General features: G+C 31.5%; 1 protein-coding gene across 5 annotated transcripts in view; it reads left to right on the top strand.

Moving 5' to 3' along the window:
• The window catches only part of MCTP2 (multiple C2 and transmembrane domain containing 2), a 260840-nt gene that overhangs the window by 80096 nt on the left and 163384 nt on the right, over nucleotides 1-17360 (top strand). For 4 of the 5 annotated variants that reach the window (XM_074295057.1, XM_074295058.1, XM_074295059.1 and 1 more), the window contains 2 exons: nucleotides 124-186; nucleotides 957-1065. In XM_074295057.1, coding sequence (XP_074151158.1) covers nucleotides 124-186; nucleotides 957-1065 — 172 coding nt within the window. The remainder of the gene's footprint in view (nucleotides 1-123; nucleotides 187-956; nucleotides 1066-17360) is intronic. The other variant, XM_074295061.1, reaches the window with a different exon arrangement.

The following is a 17360-nucleotide window of genomic DNA, read 5'->3' as shown; positions in this document are numbered from 1 at the left end:
ATTTCAGTAGAGATAAATAATATTATTGATAAGATTTATGATTTTCTGAGAGGTTAGACTAGATGCTAAAAAAAAAAAAAATCTTTTTTTTTTTTTTTTTTTTTTTTTTTTTTTAAATAACAGAATCCAAGTGGATCTAGTGATTTGGATACTTCAATGACCTCCCAGCTTTTTGAAGAGCAATCTGTGAGTTTGTGGTTATTTTATTTTTAAATTCTCTAGTACTCAAGTAAATAATTCTTATGAAATATATACTGTAAAGTTAGAATTGGATTTTTTTTATTCTATGTAGAATGTTGAAGACTAACCAACCTTATTTATGTAGTCTGGAAATCATTTTGTAATAAATAAGCAGTGACTTGATAGTAACATTTTCTACAATTTTCAGGATGCTAATTTTGTGTGGTAATCTCATGACTGAGTTACAGGGTGGTTTTTGATTTAAGATAATAAACAGTTAAGTGCTGATCATGAGCAGAGTACTGTGCTTAAACAAGGGAAGAGACAAGGAAGACACTGCTTTGTGGGATCTTACCGTCTAGTGAAGATACAATAGTTACACAAGTGAGTAATACATAGTAGATACATACTTTCTAGTAGAACTAGAAAGCAACCACAGCATTTCCTTATGTTTAAAGACAATAGTCATTATTAATGGACATCAAAGAAGGTTTCAGCTAATTAGGAGAATATAAGAAATAGGATTTGAGGATTAAAGTGTGTGTGTGTGTCTGTGTGTGTGTAGAACTCATAACATCCCTACTACATTTCACCCCTTAAAAAGGATCGCTATCTTTAGCAAATTTTCCTTCCTTAAGGAAGAAAATAGTTTTGTTTATTTTTGTTTTATGTAGTGTGTTTATGTGCATGCATGTGTGTCGGTGTGCATGCTTGTGTGTATTCTTTTGCTTACATATCAGGGGGAAAAAGTAAATGGTTTTCTCTTTCTCCTATAGACTCTAGAAGAAGCAGGAGATTGCTTAAGTAATCTCCCCAGCCCTTTTGCTTACCTCCTCACCATACACCTGAAAGAAGGCAGGAACCTTGTCATTAGAGATCGCTGTGGTAAGGACTCTGTTTTATCTGATATACTATTTGTGGTTTTTTACATGTTTTCCTTTCAACTTTACTTTTGAACTGTTAATCTGCACTTCTTATCACATTCTGTCTTTAACTTCCTCCATGTGTATTGAGACATCAGTACATACAAATATTTTCAAGTAGGAAAGGAGGATAAACTTATTCATTAACTTTTTAGTGGTATTGATTTTTGTATATATTAATAAATGACTATATGAGCATAATTCTGCAAATGCTCTACTACCTTTACCTGAACTTTTCAGAAATGGTATTTTGTTGGATGATTACTTTTTTGCAGCTACATTTTATTCTTTAATTTGGTGCTTTCTAATGGATTCTAGAGATACTTTGGAAGCAAGTTATGTTTAATCAAAGAAAAAGGAGGGAGGAATCTTAAAAGTTATTGGAACTATAATATTTGTTTGGCCTATAATGTTTGTTTTCTGCCTCTCTACTGAAGTTTTAATCCAGCAATCTTGCCTGTAGATATCTGAATTTGTCAGAGTAGGAATAGGCAGGTATAATTAACAGGTTTGTTTTACAGTAAGGAAGTGATGGAAATTATCAGAAATTGAAATGGAATCATTTAAAAATTTTAATTTTCTTCTGCCAAGTTAATTCTTCAATATCTTTGAAAGTCAAGAAAATGTTATGCTTTCAGTTTTACAAATTCTCATCTCCAAATTGAAAGTCTGATTGTTTTCTGAAGGAAGACTTGTGTAAAGGGCAAAGGATCTTTATTTATTTGTCATTGTTGTTGTTATTAAACTTTATGATAATGAAGATAGTCAAAGTATATGAAATTAATAAGGCACCTATGATGTAAGGCAAGTTTTATTTTTTTATTTTATTATAAAGAGACCAAGTCTAATACTCATTAGTGAACTTATTCAAGCCAACTTCCAGAGAAAAGAAAAATAAGCATGTGCTCCCTGGCTTTTTCTCTAGTTTGACTCCTCAATTTTCAAGTCCATCAGCTATAATATGCATATATATTATTTTCACTGTTGTCAATTCTTAGTTTTCATATTACTCTTCTACATAGTAGTTCAGCTTTGAAAATATGACTATTTCTTTGTCAGTTTTGAAATTATAAGTCTTTTGCACTCTGCATTTTGAAAAATTTGAGCCTGGTGTATGTGTGTGTGTGTGTGTGTGTGTGTGTATGTGTGTGTATGTGTGTGTATGTGTGTGTATGTGTGTAAAAAAATCAACCGATCAGCTCATTAAGGCCTAAGTTTTAGTCTTATACAGTCTAGTGACCTCTCTTAGATCCTTATGTATAAAATTTGATTTTACAGAGATTTTTAAACATTAATTTCTTTGTGTGTTTTGTTTTTATTTCACACATATTTTTAATATATCTTTAAGTAAAGGATGAAAAATAAGGGTGGGAAGCAGTTCAGCAAAACTGAGAAACTATCAATGGAATCTTATAGTCTGTACAATATCTTAGACATATTGCTTCCAATATTTATGAAGAAAAGATAATTTCATATCTGACATTGTTTCTTATATTTCTATTTTGTTTGTAAACAGAATTTTGCTTCAAGAGTAGCCTATTTGTCTTCTTAAAGCATTTCTTAAGTGCCAGATATGTGAAAAACATGTGCTAGGTGAGGGAATACAAAGACAACACATATAAGAAATTTATTTTTAATCAAGAAAAGTATTAAATTATTTTAGATTTTATAGTCATACTTCTTGTTTACTTAGTGGATGGCTATTCTCAATGCAGGAAAAGAATGGATTCTTAATTTCCCCATCATAAGACTGCTTCCCCTACTGCTTCTACATATTCATTCGGGAACCATTTAGAAGTTAGATGAGCAAGCACCTCATTAATTTGCCTTTAATATATAACATTTATGGGTACTCTAATTAGGAGCTGGCCAAAATTTAGGTATCAGCTAGTAGTTCATGTTAGCTATAGCACATGGTACATTTGTTGTGGGATATTAAGCTAGTGAAAAGTTATCTGGGGGATTATAAAGGAGTAACTTCAATTTAGGGCTGAAAAGTTTGGATTTTACTTTATTTTGTAACATTTATATCATTATTAATCTTCACTTATAAATGAGAGAGGACTATCTCTATTCTAATTTTCATTATTAGCATGTGGAAATATTTTTATTTTTTATTTCTTTGCAAATATATGCTAAAAACATGGCGTGTTTTTGACTTCTTTATTTAAGACCTATAGCCTTATGTTTTTGAAGTGATTGAAAAACATAGATAATATGCTATCTCATTTTTATAGATCATGAAATATCATTTGCCATAGTAAATTAAAAGACTGCTTCAAAGAGTTTATTGTAATTAAGTGTTTTCTATCTATTCATCAAAATTATTCAAGATTATTTTAAAAATATAAGAAAAATATTTTTGCTCAGTGAGCATCTGAGCTTAAAAATCAGACAAGATATAAAATGGGGAGATGTTTGTGCATGTGGAGTAAGTTTGTATACATGCACAGATATAGACCTATATCTATTCATACATATTGCCATGTTCTAATTATGTATGTATACATATATGTATATATGTATATATTGCAGTGAAGCATAATGGAATATTGACTGTGTAAAGCTGGACAAAATCCTTAACCTCTCACTACACTCACAAAATTCTAAAAGATTACAAGTGCGGGTTAATCCTAATTTTGCTTTGATGAAAAGGTTTTCTTAATTGAAAGCTTCCTATAAGTGAAATTATCAGTCTGCCTTCTAACACTTTACTCCATAAAAAGTTCACTCAAAACCTTTAAGCTACATGAAGTCAAGAAGTGTATTTTATTTAAACTTTATATCTTCCCTGGTCTAGCATTTCACTTATACTAGGTGTCTAATAAATGTTTGTTGAATTGATTCCAGGGATTTGAGAGCAGGAATGCAGATAGAACTATGGAGTGTTAGATTTAATCTGCAGATGTTAGAAATTAAAGCTATGTCAGTGAATAATATTACTGGGGAAATATAAATAAGAAGAAAGACAGAGTAGGAAGGATGACAGTATCTCCACCTAGAGGCTAAGATGATGATAAAGAATAAATGAAAGTAATTGGAAGAATGGTAACAGGTGAATTAGAGATAGTAGCACCACAGAGTCCAAAGGGAGGGTTATAGTAAAAAGGATATGGGATAAACAGTGTAAAATGCTGCTATAACATGTTACAGTGTGTGTGTGTGCATGTGTGTGTGTGTGTGTGTGTGTGTGTGTGTTCATGGCACAAATTTATAAAATCATAAAGTAATCTTTTGGGGAAAGTGGCAGAGGTTGTGATTAGATAGCAGTACAAATTATATACTGGTTTATTTCCTTCTTTTCCCCCTCTTTTGTTATATCTTAAAATCCTTCCTTTTTTCATAATACTCTTTTTCTTCCCTCTAAATGAGAAAATCAAGGGGAACATCAGTCCCCCAGAAATAATTTATTCTTTTTTTAAAATGGTTTTATTCTCTCAGAGCATTTGATTATCAAAAATAATCAGAGCAGAATAAATGTGGTGTTATTAATTCAAGTAAGCTTTTTTCCATATTTCTCGACTTGGATTTTTTAAACTGGAGAGCCAAGCTCCATATAACTTAGTTCTGGGTCTGGCTTTCAGAATCAAGAACATGTTATTATCCTTGATCTAAGAATTAAGCAAAAGTGAATATTCAATAAATTGATGGCTCCCTGGGCCACAATCTCTACAGATCTTAATTTCTTCATCTCTACACCAAGGAAGCTGTTTTATCCCATGTATCACTGCATTTCAAACTTTGTCTGTCCTATCAGACTACACTTGTACTAGTCATAAATTCTCAATGTATATGGGAGGATTTTATATTATTTCTTTGGAAAGCATTAGTTCATTCAAATGCTACTCCCTTCTTAAGGTTTGGGAACTGATTATAATAGATTACCACTTGCCAATTGAAAAGTACAGTATGTTGATGCCCTCTTGTGGCCATTTTCAAGTGTTGCAATAGGGAAAAGTGAACAATTCCCCAAATGATAATCTTAATAAAAACAATTTGCTAAATTCCTCTTGAGTGTTAGACTCAGAAATTAACAGATTAATGTAATTTTGCTCAGTGCGAATGTTTAAATATTTGTGTGAAAATTCGTAAACTGGTTGTGAAAGCAGTTGACAACCAGGTTCAGAAATAGACAACTGTCTACTTTTCAAGCATTACAGCAGCTAATTTTCAGATGAAGGGAAGAATTTGATATGTAATTATAAATATGTGTATATATTTACACAAAAGATATTTGCAATAGTTAGTTTACAGGCTTTTCTTTGTAGAGGTTCCATTTATATATACAGGATTTGTTAGCACAATAATTACTTATTAAATTCCAGGGGAAGGATTTAACCTTAGAATTTCCAGACTCATGCTTAGCATTTTTTCACACACTATGCCAAGTTGCTTCTCTAATTCAAGAATAGTTGATAATAGTTTGCTAAGTATCATGGTAGAAACACAACCAGACTAGGAGGCAAAGGATCTGTTCTCTCATTCTATCAATCAGGCTAACCCACTGTGTGAGAGTGTGAAAATAATTTAATTTCTCTAGGCTTCAGTTTTCTCATCTTTAAAATGAAGAAATTAGACTTGTCCAATCTCCTTTGCCTCCCATTGCTAAGATTATGATTACAATATGATTGTTAGTAAATGATAGATTTTTAAAATATGCTTCCTATTTATTAATGCTCTATTTTAGTTAAAAGAAAAACATCGTTATATTGACTCATTATTTTTCTATGCAGTCAAATGTATATACTACTTTTAAGGAAATATAAAGCTTGTATTAAAACAAAAGAAGGTATTGTATTAAATTGTATTAAAATTATATTGTATTTAAAAGATATTTTTATCAGTTGTGGATAAATTCTAATGACCATTGCAGCAAGTTTAGTTCTTATAGATAAAGCTTTTATAGACCATTTAATGTGTTTTAACCCTTTAGAACTGTTTCCATAACAATTGTAGCTCATATCACTTATACTGTTATTTTTATATTTGATCTTCATCTCAGCTCATCCTCAGCCACGTGTTTTGATTTTTCATTCATTCATTCTATTGGCTATCCATCTAGTTTTACCTTACATATAACTATATTGTGTTTAAGTAAGTTTATTTGGATTTTATAAATATTCTGAAGTGGCTGTCTAGTTCTCTTTACTGATCTTCCTCAATTTCATCACTTCCATATGAAATGTGGTTTCTCTTTAATTTTTGTTATTTTAAAATACAGCACCTCTGTCTAGTAAATTCCAGAATTCATTAGTGAGGTCATGTGGCTTAATTTCATATTTATAATTATGACCTATAAGTTTTTTTTAAGTGTTATCATCACTTTTTCTGTGGACATTACAATAACCTCCCATACGGACTGTCTGTTTCAAATTTCTCTTTTCTTTGATACATCCTCCACAGACTGACCAAAGGGTGAAGTGCAGATTCAACCTTACTCAGTAAACCCTAGTGGCTCTCTGTTGGTTCTAGGATCAAATATAAATTCATATAATGGAATTTAAGACCTTTCAAATCTGGCCCCAATCTACTTCTCCAGATTCATTATATATTATACCCCTTCATGTACTCTGGCCCAACCATCTTCTTAGTATTCCTCACAAGTGGCCTTACATTTCCTTTTATGCTATATAAGTATATTTATGTATACTTATATAGTTATATAAGTATATTTATGTATACTTATATAGTCATATAAGTATATTTATGTATACTTATATAGTTATCACTTCCAATAGAATGTATTCTCCTTAAGATAAAAAAAGAGATTTTTACCTTAGTATCTCCTGTGCTTAGAATAATATTTGGCATAGTGTAAGTACTTAATACATGTTTGTTGGTTAATTTTATTAATACCATAGTCATGTCCAAATGTAAGCGAAAATTTGCTGTCCAGTAATCCAAGAATGTCCACATTATTCATATAGGCCTTTTCAATTCATTTTCCCCCTAAGTGTCAAAATAAAATATAAAAGGGGCTGCTAGGTGGTGCAGTGGATAGAGCACCAGCCTTGAATTCAGGAGGACCAGAGTTCAAATCTGATCTCAGACACTTAATACTTCCTAGCTGTGTGACGCTGGGCAAGTCACTTAACCCCAGCCTCAGGGGAAAAATAAATAAATAAATAAATAAATAAATAAATAAATAAATAATGAAATATAAAATAAAAAACAAAAAAACAGCAATCATATGTTGCTCATTTTCATTTTGCTGAAATCCAAAGTAAAAATGTATGCTTTCTCAGAGAACTTCTCAAGAAACATTTTCAGAATCTCTTATCTAGGAGTATGGCTAGGTGTGAATTCTTAGAAGTCTTATAGTGACTAGAATACTTTTGCCACCTAAATTTCTTTTGGCTGCTTTAAAAACAATCAATGTTTGTAAAATGTGTTTACACTATAAAGGAACTGTATAAATAAAGCTATTTACCTTGGCCCTGATAATTTATCCCTTTGTTTAGATTTCATTTAAGGAACAGTGAGAATTATATGATTTCATTCTCATGCTGAGCCCCATTATCCTGTTTTACAAAATTAAATGCTTGTTCCCTTGGAAAGGAAAGAGAAATATAAGAAAGAATGTGAGGGAGCTATTTGGGCTGTGGCTCTGAAATAATGCTTGCCTTTTTAGGCAGAGAAGAATAAAGAAATAGCAGGTAATAAGAGTTAAGGAATAAGCAAAATTTGAAGTTTTTTTTAAGACAGAACTAATGAGTAGCTTCTGTGTATGTGTGCATATGTTTGTGTTCATATGATTGCTAACTTTTTATTAATGAATCTGTCTACACTAATGTAGAATGGTTCTAAGAATATATAATAAGGTACATAGTAGATCATAGGATCTGTACACAAGCAAAGAAAGCTCTTCTTGGTTAGTTTTCCTAGAGCATATTTTTGTTGGCCTTCTCTTCAAAAATTCAGGGTCACCTCTATAAGATGATGAGACTAGAATTAGACCTTTCTGGAGGAATACATTGTATAAAGATAAAATACATAAAAGCCTTCTGAAATTTTTATAAGATACTACTTTTAGTAATGGTTGCTTATCTGGAGATCAGGTTTCTGGAAACCTCTGCCATCCAGAGAGAAGAGAGGTGAACATGGAAATAAATATAAAAGACCTCTTGAATAGGGGAGAGTAACTCATAAAGTTCTGATATATAAAACTTATATAATTTATTGCATAATGTCCAGTTTTTTTGCTTCCTTAACAGAGCCTTTTTAAAAATACATAATTCTTACAATTTCCTAGTTTCTTAGATCATGGCCAATCAAAAGGAAAGTAGTATTGCTAGAATATAGCATACTGAGAGCAAAGTTATAATTATGTAAATTATAATAGTTGATTCTAGTCCAGTTGAAATATACAGTGAAAATTCAAATAATTCAACCACTCCATTAATTCATTATGTGCAATAATCAAGATCTAGTTGAAAATGTAGAAAAGAAGGATGTAAGAACTCATAAAATATAGCTATCTGAGGCCTTCTAGCATAGAGGCAGTCAACCCCACATACCTTAGCTTCATCTGAGAGCATCAAGTATTGCAGAATAAGACAGCCTAAAACAATAATTTTGTTGACAACGAAAGAGTATTTTAATGGATGCTTTTTGATTTATATTACTAGCAATTTCAAATAATACCAAAGCAAAGTAAAATAGTTATAGCAAAGTCAACTAGTCAATAAGCATTAATTAATTACTATATATCAGATATTGTGCTAAGCACTGAGAAAAAAAAAGTCTCACTACCCTCAAGGAACTTATAAGCTAATGAGTAAAGGCAATGCACAAAAGGAAGCTGAAAAAGAGAGTGGTAGGGGAAATGTTGGGAAGGTACTTGATCTGGACATGATGGAGGGGACAAAGATGGTAGGAAAAGAAAATATGCCTGATCTGGAGCCCATCTTAGATGGAAAATAGATTAGAGCTGTCCAACAGAGAAGTTCTCAGGAACAGAGGTGCTGATGAGATGTCAGCACCAAGGTCAACTTGATCTTGCAGGATGACAAAGTACCTGTTGGCATGATGGAGAAGTCCAAAAGAGGGAAACTAGCTATAAAATAAACATTGAAAGTAAAATAGTTAAGTCAAACAGGGACTGGTTTAATAACCATGTCTGACAATATATTCACCATTCAATAAGATATTTGCATTTTGTTCAGTAAGATAATTTCATCTTGTATCCTCTCAGACCAGTGTTGATCACTGTATTAATCAAGGTTTGGATGCCTTTTAGTGCTGTTTTCACTTAAATGATTATAGTCATGATGGTTATTGTTCTGTCAATTCATGCAAGTCTATGCTCATTTTTTTGAACTCATATTCTTTTTTCCAGGACAATAATATCCCATGACATTCATGTACCACACTTCGTTGAGTGATTACTAAGTCAATAGACACTTGATTGCTGGTTTGTTTTTTTCCTTGAGAGAAAAAGTATGGTTATGAATATTTTCATATATGTTCGACCTCTCTTTTTATTTTTGATCTTCTTAAGAATATTCAATTTAGTCATAGAATAGGTGGATTAAAAGATATGATTAATGGTTTTTCTTGCATAATTACAAACCATTTTATAGAATTATTGGAGCAATTCACAGCTTTACCAAGAGTAAGTTACTGTTCAACATTGACTGTGCCATTTATCCTCTTTATAAATTCATTGAGTCTGATATATTTTAATTTATATTTCTTATGATTAATCATTTGGCACATTTTAATACAGTTGATATTTTATATTGCTTCTTTTGAAAATGCATATATCATTTGAGCCATCACATAACTATACACTAGAAAAGACTTCTTGGTTTTATATCTTTGGTTCAAAAATGGTAATATTACAATCTGGAATCCCTTACTGCCTATTGACCATATCCATTTAGATTTCCTATAGGCTATTAAAAATGCAACATATCACAAACAGGATTCATTTTCCTTTCCATTCCAATTCCCCTACTCCTTCTCTATTTCTGCCAATGGTGCCACCAATCTTCCAGTGACCCGGGCATGTAAACTAAAACTGTCCCAATTATTCCTCATTTCTTGTCCCTCCCATGTGATGTATTGCTAAGTCTTGTCAATTCTCCCTTTATAATATATATGTTCATTTTCCCAGCACTCACTGAGCTACTGCTTTAGTCCTCATTACTACCTATATTATTCCATTAAACTCTTAACTGTTCACTCAGCCTCCAGTTTTTCCTCTATTATTCCCTACTAAAATGATATTCTTTAAGCACAAGTCTGATTGTGGCTCACCAGTGACTTATATTGCCTCTTGTAAAAAAATCAAACTCTTATAGTTGGTTTTTAAAATTTTTTATAATCTGTTTCTCCCTATTTTCTAGACTTACTATACATTACTCCTATAGTATATTTCAGTGAAACTGGCCTGATTATTGTCTTCCCTTTAGGACATGTCTTATTCTGCCTCCATGCCTTATTAATTACTATTCCCCATGGTGGAAAGTACTCCTTTCATTAATCTTCCACATCAATTCCCTAGCTTCTTTCAAATCTAATCATGTGCCTTCCCCCAGATAATTATTTTACATATATTTTATATTTTCTTATATATCTACATGTTGTTTCCCCCAGTAAATTGAAAGTTCTTTGAGGATAGCAATTATTTGTTTCTTTGTGGTAACTAGCATAGAATCTGACATCTATTAAACATTTAATACATGCTAATGGAATTGGATTGAATTTAATGCAGGGTTGCCAAAGAATGTCTGCTTGGAAAAGAGAAAAATCTAAGGATTGGTGCATTGAAGAGTGATTTAGAATAAGGTATCTTTTTAGATATAGCGTACTTTAATTTGGGAGATATCTAGAAAGGTAACAAGTTTTCTAAGATTGAATTGGTTCAGTTTGTCGACATAGAAGTATATCAGGGGAATTTGTTTTAAAGATAATATATTCACAGGATTCCCTTTTTAGGAAAGAACATTAAATTTGGGAGAGTTTTCTAAGAGTTGGTTTTATTATGAATTAAGAAATTAATTAAGGGCCTACTCTTAATCACATACACACATAGGAAAATAATTCATTCTCTGCACTCAAAAAAACATAATTCATTCACTGGAGTGAATTTTTGTTTTATGATTTTTTGATAGTACTATGCCTGGCATGTTCAGATTATATACCTTCTAAAGGTGATTACGTATTTTATGTGATATAGACATACTATTATGCTAATAATTAGGTATATTATTAAAATGTATAAATAAAAATTTCAAAATAATGCAATTATATTTTTATCTTGAAGTCAATAGGACTCTATGGGATTTTATTCAATAGGGAAATGGTAAGATCACATTTCACATTAGTAAAATTACTTTGGCCGCAGAGTGTTGAATAGCCTAGATGGTGAGGGGCTTGGTTAACACATTAAGGAATAGTCTTAGAGTATGGTTTCTGTCCTTAATAAGTTTTGCCTTTGTTTGAGAGATAGGACTAAAACATGAAACACTAATAAAAATATTAGATTATATACAACAATTAATTTATTATATATAAGGTATAAAAATGAGAGCTATATAGTTTATCAGAAGAATAGAGCAGTGATATTGGGGACTATTATGGAAGACTTCAGAAGAAACAAATTTAGACTGACTATTGAAGAAGATGGTATAATTTGAATAGTCTCAAAAAATGGCATTTCACACCTGGAGAAAATAAAATAAAAAATATGGAAGTTATAGACTCATGGACTGTGATAAGTCTGATTTGAATAAAATGGAGCATATATTGGTGAACAATGAAAATAAAATTAAATGTGTCATTCTGTTTTGTAGAAAGTCCCCAAAGCTACAGAGAGCAATGTAGAATTTGTGCATTGGAACTAAGGAGCCATGGAAGATAACATGGTGAAATTCCTATTTAGAGAATAATATCTAATAAGTACTAATATTTACATAATGTTTGTTATGTGCTGAATACTGGGCTAGGCACTTTATAATTATTATTTCATTTGGTCCTCACCACAATTAGTAACTTGCTCAATGCATAAGAGGCTACCTTTATATTGTATGGGTCAGATAACTTCTAATGAAAAACATCAGTGATGACTGTGATAATGATGGCTGAATGTGTGCTATCAGAAATCTTGTTTCCAAGATAATTTTTAGCACTTTCTCATTCTGGCCTCAGGAGGGATATGATTCATTTATAGGGTACTTTATGACTCTACAAAGTGCTTTCTTTAGAACAATGCTGTGAAGCAAGTAGTATAACTATATTACCCCATTTTACAGAAGAGGAAAGAAACTCCAGGTGATAAAATAATTTACCTATCACAATAAAGCTATTGCAAGAGCTGGCTGTAATCCAAATCTAGTTTTCCAGATTATTTATCTTTTCTCTGTATCTTGATGCCTTTCAAGGCTCTGTAGAGGAAATACATAAAGGAGACTTTTTTTTTTGTTTATTTTATTGATTAATTGATTAATGATTAATAGTTAATAATTAAAGATTTCTATCAAATTATTTTGAATACAAATCTATATTCTCAATAATGCAGTAATTCTGCAGGTTTTTTTTAACATGACCAACTTGGAATAATCATTATTAAAAATAATCCAAAAGTCAGTGGGAAACTACATGGTAAACTTAAGTGCTATAGGTTATTGCCTGCCTGCTGCTGCTGACTTATCTATTAGATATTAAAATATATTACTGGGGGCCTGGATGGCTGGAGATATTAGTGGGCTCAATTAATAGCAAAAAGAGAGAAAATAGATAACCCAATAGTACATCAATGCTTCCTTTTCCAGGGTACTAAACTTAAATGAAAAAAAGTTCAATTCTCCATGAAGGATTGTTTGAAAGACATGAATTAGAATTGTATAGAATGAGAAAAGTTGGAGATATTTTGATTCCTCTCAATGGAGGTAAGACTCAAACCACTGAAATCATGAATCTCTAAAAGTATCAAAATTAGAAAGATTTGTATCCTTTAAAAAATAAAAAAAATATTAAATTAGGAGGGTACCTTAAAGATCATCTAAATGAAGAAAACAAAGACCAAAGTAGTGAAGTGATTCATAAATGAATGAATGAAAACATTTTACTATATGAGAAGTATTGTGCTAAGTGCTGAGGATGCAAATTAGAAAATTAAGATTCTCTGTCTTCTAAAGAAGGTTATAGTCTAATAATAGAGACCTATATCATATATGAAGTGATGCTTCCAAGGATACAAAGAGGACTTATCATCCACTCCAGTGGTTGGAGCTAAATCAAATGAATTTGTTTCCCTCTTAATTGCTGGTTTTACATCTGTTGTTCCCCAGGACTATTACCATTCCTAAAACTGTGCTCATTTTATTCTGTAAAACTGAATTATAAGTTTGTTCTTCTGCCCTGTTTTGTATTGCTCTATATCGTACTGCTGCCCAGTAAGCAAGAATATATATTTCATTAAGGTTCTGCCTGACTTCTTCAGGGATACCCTGGAGCCACTCTGAAACAATGCAGTCTCAGATGCTGCTCTTTTACTGTTTTGTCTGTACTAGAGACAAATTCTATACAACCTGAGAACGTATACTTAGATTTAATTTATTATGTCTCTTCCATTTAGTACAGTGGAGCTTCTCCACCATGTTTGATTTTATTTGATCACCCAAGCAGTTGATTTCTGGACCACTTAGACTGGAAGTGATTTTGTTGCTGCATGGTGATTTTGCTTTTCACTATTTACATTTTGTCTTTGGTTATGAAAATGACTTGCCAGTAGTATATGTGTGTGGGGGGGGCACAGGAACTTAAAAGGAAAGATAGTTTCTTTGTAGTTTGAGTATGATTTCATGTACCAGTTATCCTAGGAAATAAAACTTCCAATTAGCATTGAGACATTTAATCATTAAATAATACTTTTATGTTCATAATATTTTGAATGTAGGAAATAATTAGACCCATACCTTTTCTCTTCAAGAAGGAAGTTCTATTAACTTGGATTCAAATGGAGGATTATTTATGTGATCCTATTCTTCATATTACCTATCTTTGTTTTTTCCTACATGAAAAGGAGAAGGTTAAAGCAGTGCTCAAAGAATATGATTATAATACCATATGAGAAAATTGATTCCTACAAGGGACTCCATTAGCACAAGAACGTTTTCCAATTGATATAACCAGGTTGCAACATTGTTCCCTGAAGGAAGAGCCGTTAGTTATGGTATGAAGAGCTTTACCTTAGCTTTTTGTCAGCCACACTATTGACCATTTCCTTTCCTGAGCTTCTATGAACCCCCAATGCTTATGCTACAGTGCTGTCACTATGATGCTAGATTTCCTATGATCGGATAAAGATAGCAATGTATAGATGATAAAATTATCTTACTTATTAGGTGCAATCTGGGATATTCGGAATTATAAACAATGACCCCTCCCTGTGAGAAGCTTATGGCTGGTGATTTAAGCCATATGTAAACATAAAAAAAATATAAAGTGAAATATGATTTGTCAACTCCAAGTACCCTCCCTCAAAATTTTCCTTTTTATCAATATCACAGAAATGTAGACAGAGTATTCATATACCAAGGTATGTAGGGAAGAATGAATCAGAGGATATCTTAGAATATCTAAAAACATCTATAGTATTTGTGAACCACTAGGCCTAAGCTTTCATGAAGATTAGTAGTCTATGAAAACCAAATTAAGGGTGCAGCAGTTCTAGCCATTGTATTAGAAAATCTCTGCTTAGCTGCTAGAGGGCAGCAATAGCAAAAACATCTCTGACTCCTTTTGGTGTTTAGCTGTTATGCTCAGTAAGCCCCAAACAACAATAATTTTAGTACACAGATAACCATACAAAAATAATTCAGAATCTTCAGAGACTTTTTTCTGGAAAGGTCTATTTCATTAAGGAAGTTAAGTTTCTAAATGTGCCCACAGAGAAATATTCAAGTACTTTTGTTATCCCAAGGGGTGTGGGAAAGGCCAAACTCCTATTTTCTGTTTTTTTTTTTTTTTTTTAATAGTAAAGTTTGTATAGGATAATTGTGTACAACTATGAATTTTAATCTCTTGCTATTATAGTGAATAGTTCAGTATGTACTATCCCTAAATATATTTCTGGCTCAGAAGGCAAATGCTGGACTTTTCAAAGAAATGTGATTAATATAAAGCAATAAAAAATTTTAAACTGTTATCTATTAATATCATTTTCTTCACCCTTATATCCCCTTTCCCTTTGAACAATTAAAAAATCAAAATCTTATAAAATAGAGGTAGTTAAATAAATCAGATTTCCACATTGGACTTGACTAAAAATGTATGATCTTACTTTTATATTATAAGTATTTTACCTCTTTAGTAGGAGATGTCCATGGACAACTAGAAACATGGTTTATTATTATTTTTTATGATGTTGCTATCATTATATAAATTATTTTTCACCATTATTAGTCTCATATAGATTTTTAAAACAAAATTATGTAATGTATGTAAATCCTATTGCAGAAAGGAACTGGGGGGGGTAAAATAAGTTCATTAAGAAATCATTATAAATAAAGGAAGAAACACTCTCATTTAAGATTTTCCCCTTCAAAAATCCTTTCTCTGTGAAGAATTGCTCCAATGATTGGCATACACCTTAAGTAATAAACATATTTCTTAATTTCTGTCAGGGTTGAAAATTTTTTACCTCAGATTAACTTTTTGAGAATGTGAGTCAATGATGTCATATTTATTATGTGTTAAAACACTAGAATTTATGATTGTTGAATCTCAAAGAAATTATAAATTCAATTTATTTTATATTCTTCATCACTACTCATTCAGCAAGTTAATTGTATTTTCTCCCCTAAATAGTCTTTTGAGATAAGGACAATTAAGTCTTTACATTGAGAAATAAAGTATCTACCAGAGTCTGACATTTTTCTTACAATCACTGGACAATTGCAGGCTTATAAACAAACCTGTTTACTTTATAAAAACTATTCTCACCAGATAGTTTGAGATCTTCAGAAAAATTATCAAGATTATGACTATAGCAAGATCATGCTAATTCTATTACTTTTCAGTATATTCTTGTCAAATATCACAATTTTTTTCATCATTTTTAATTTAAATTTATAGCAAATCTTTTTGAGAAGTGTTTACAATAGTATTTTTGTAAAATTTAAAAATATAGAAATAGAAGTAATCATATTTTAAGCTGCATAGAAATTTACAATGCTAGGACAATATAAATAGATTATCATCATATATATTTCACAGCATTATAGAAAATTGGAATTGGAAGGACTTTAGAGAGATCATCAAGGTCAACATGCTTCATTTTACACTTGATGAAACTGAGCTCTATAGATATTTAAGATCACATAGTAAGTGTCAGAGCTACAACTTGAATCCAAGTCTTCTGACTCCTAGATAAATGTTTGTTCGACCAGCCTACTTCTATATAGGAGATAACAAACGTCTAGCTATTACTAGATAAAACTGCTATTAAGATACAACTTTTTATTCCTAATTTACAATGTGCTCTGGAAATGTGGGCTTATCTACAATTTTTGATCTTCTGTTGTTGTTTAGTCATTTCAGTCATGTCTGATTCTTTTGTGACCCCTTTTGAGGTTTTCTTGCCAGACACTGTAGGATTTTTAAATTTCCTTCTTCAACTCATTTAATAGTTGAGGAATGAGAGGCAAGCAGAGTTAAATGCCTTACTCAGGATTACAGACCTACTAAGTGTCTGAGGTTAGTTCTCCTTGACTCTAAGCCCATTCTTCTATCCACTGTGCCACCTAACTATCCTAATTTTTAAATTACTGGTGCTATATCAAGATAGGATTCTTCTTTAGATTGTTTAGTTCTCTCTGTGTATATGGAATTATGGGTTTTAGTCATTAAATCAAAAAAACTTTTATTAAGCATGTACTGTGCTGAGACAGAAAAAGGTCACACATGTTGGATTATAGATAGCTCACCCCATAGTTAGAAAGATTTGAGATTAAATTCTCCCCCTTACCTATACTGAGTAAGTAACTTGACTTCTCAATGACCAAGGCAGTTCCAATATGTATTTATAAAGGGAGTTAGTTCTCTATTCTAAAAAATCATAGATCCCATTAAAAAGAAGAAAATAAAGAGAAAGGGAGGAAAGGAAGAAGGAAAAGGAAGGAAGGAAAGACAGAAGAAAGGAAGAGAGGGAGGAAGGAAGGAAGGAAGGGAAGGGGTGAAGATAGAGGGAAGAAGGCAGGAAGAAAAGAAATTATTAAAGGGGAAATGAGGAAAAAATTAAATCTTTGT

This window comes from Sminthopsis crassicaudata, chromosome 2, assembly GCF_048593235.1.
Source record: "Sminthopsis crassicaudata isolate SCR6 chromosome 2, ASM4859323v1, whole genome shotgun sequence".
NCBI classification, from domain to species: domain Eukaryota; kingdom Metazoa; phylum Chordata; class Mammalia; order Dasyuromorphia; family Dasyuridae; genus Sminthopsis; species Sminthopsis crassicaudata.
This window is presented reverse-complemented; position numbering and strand designations above follow the sequence as displayed.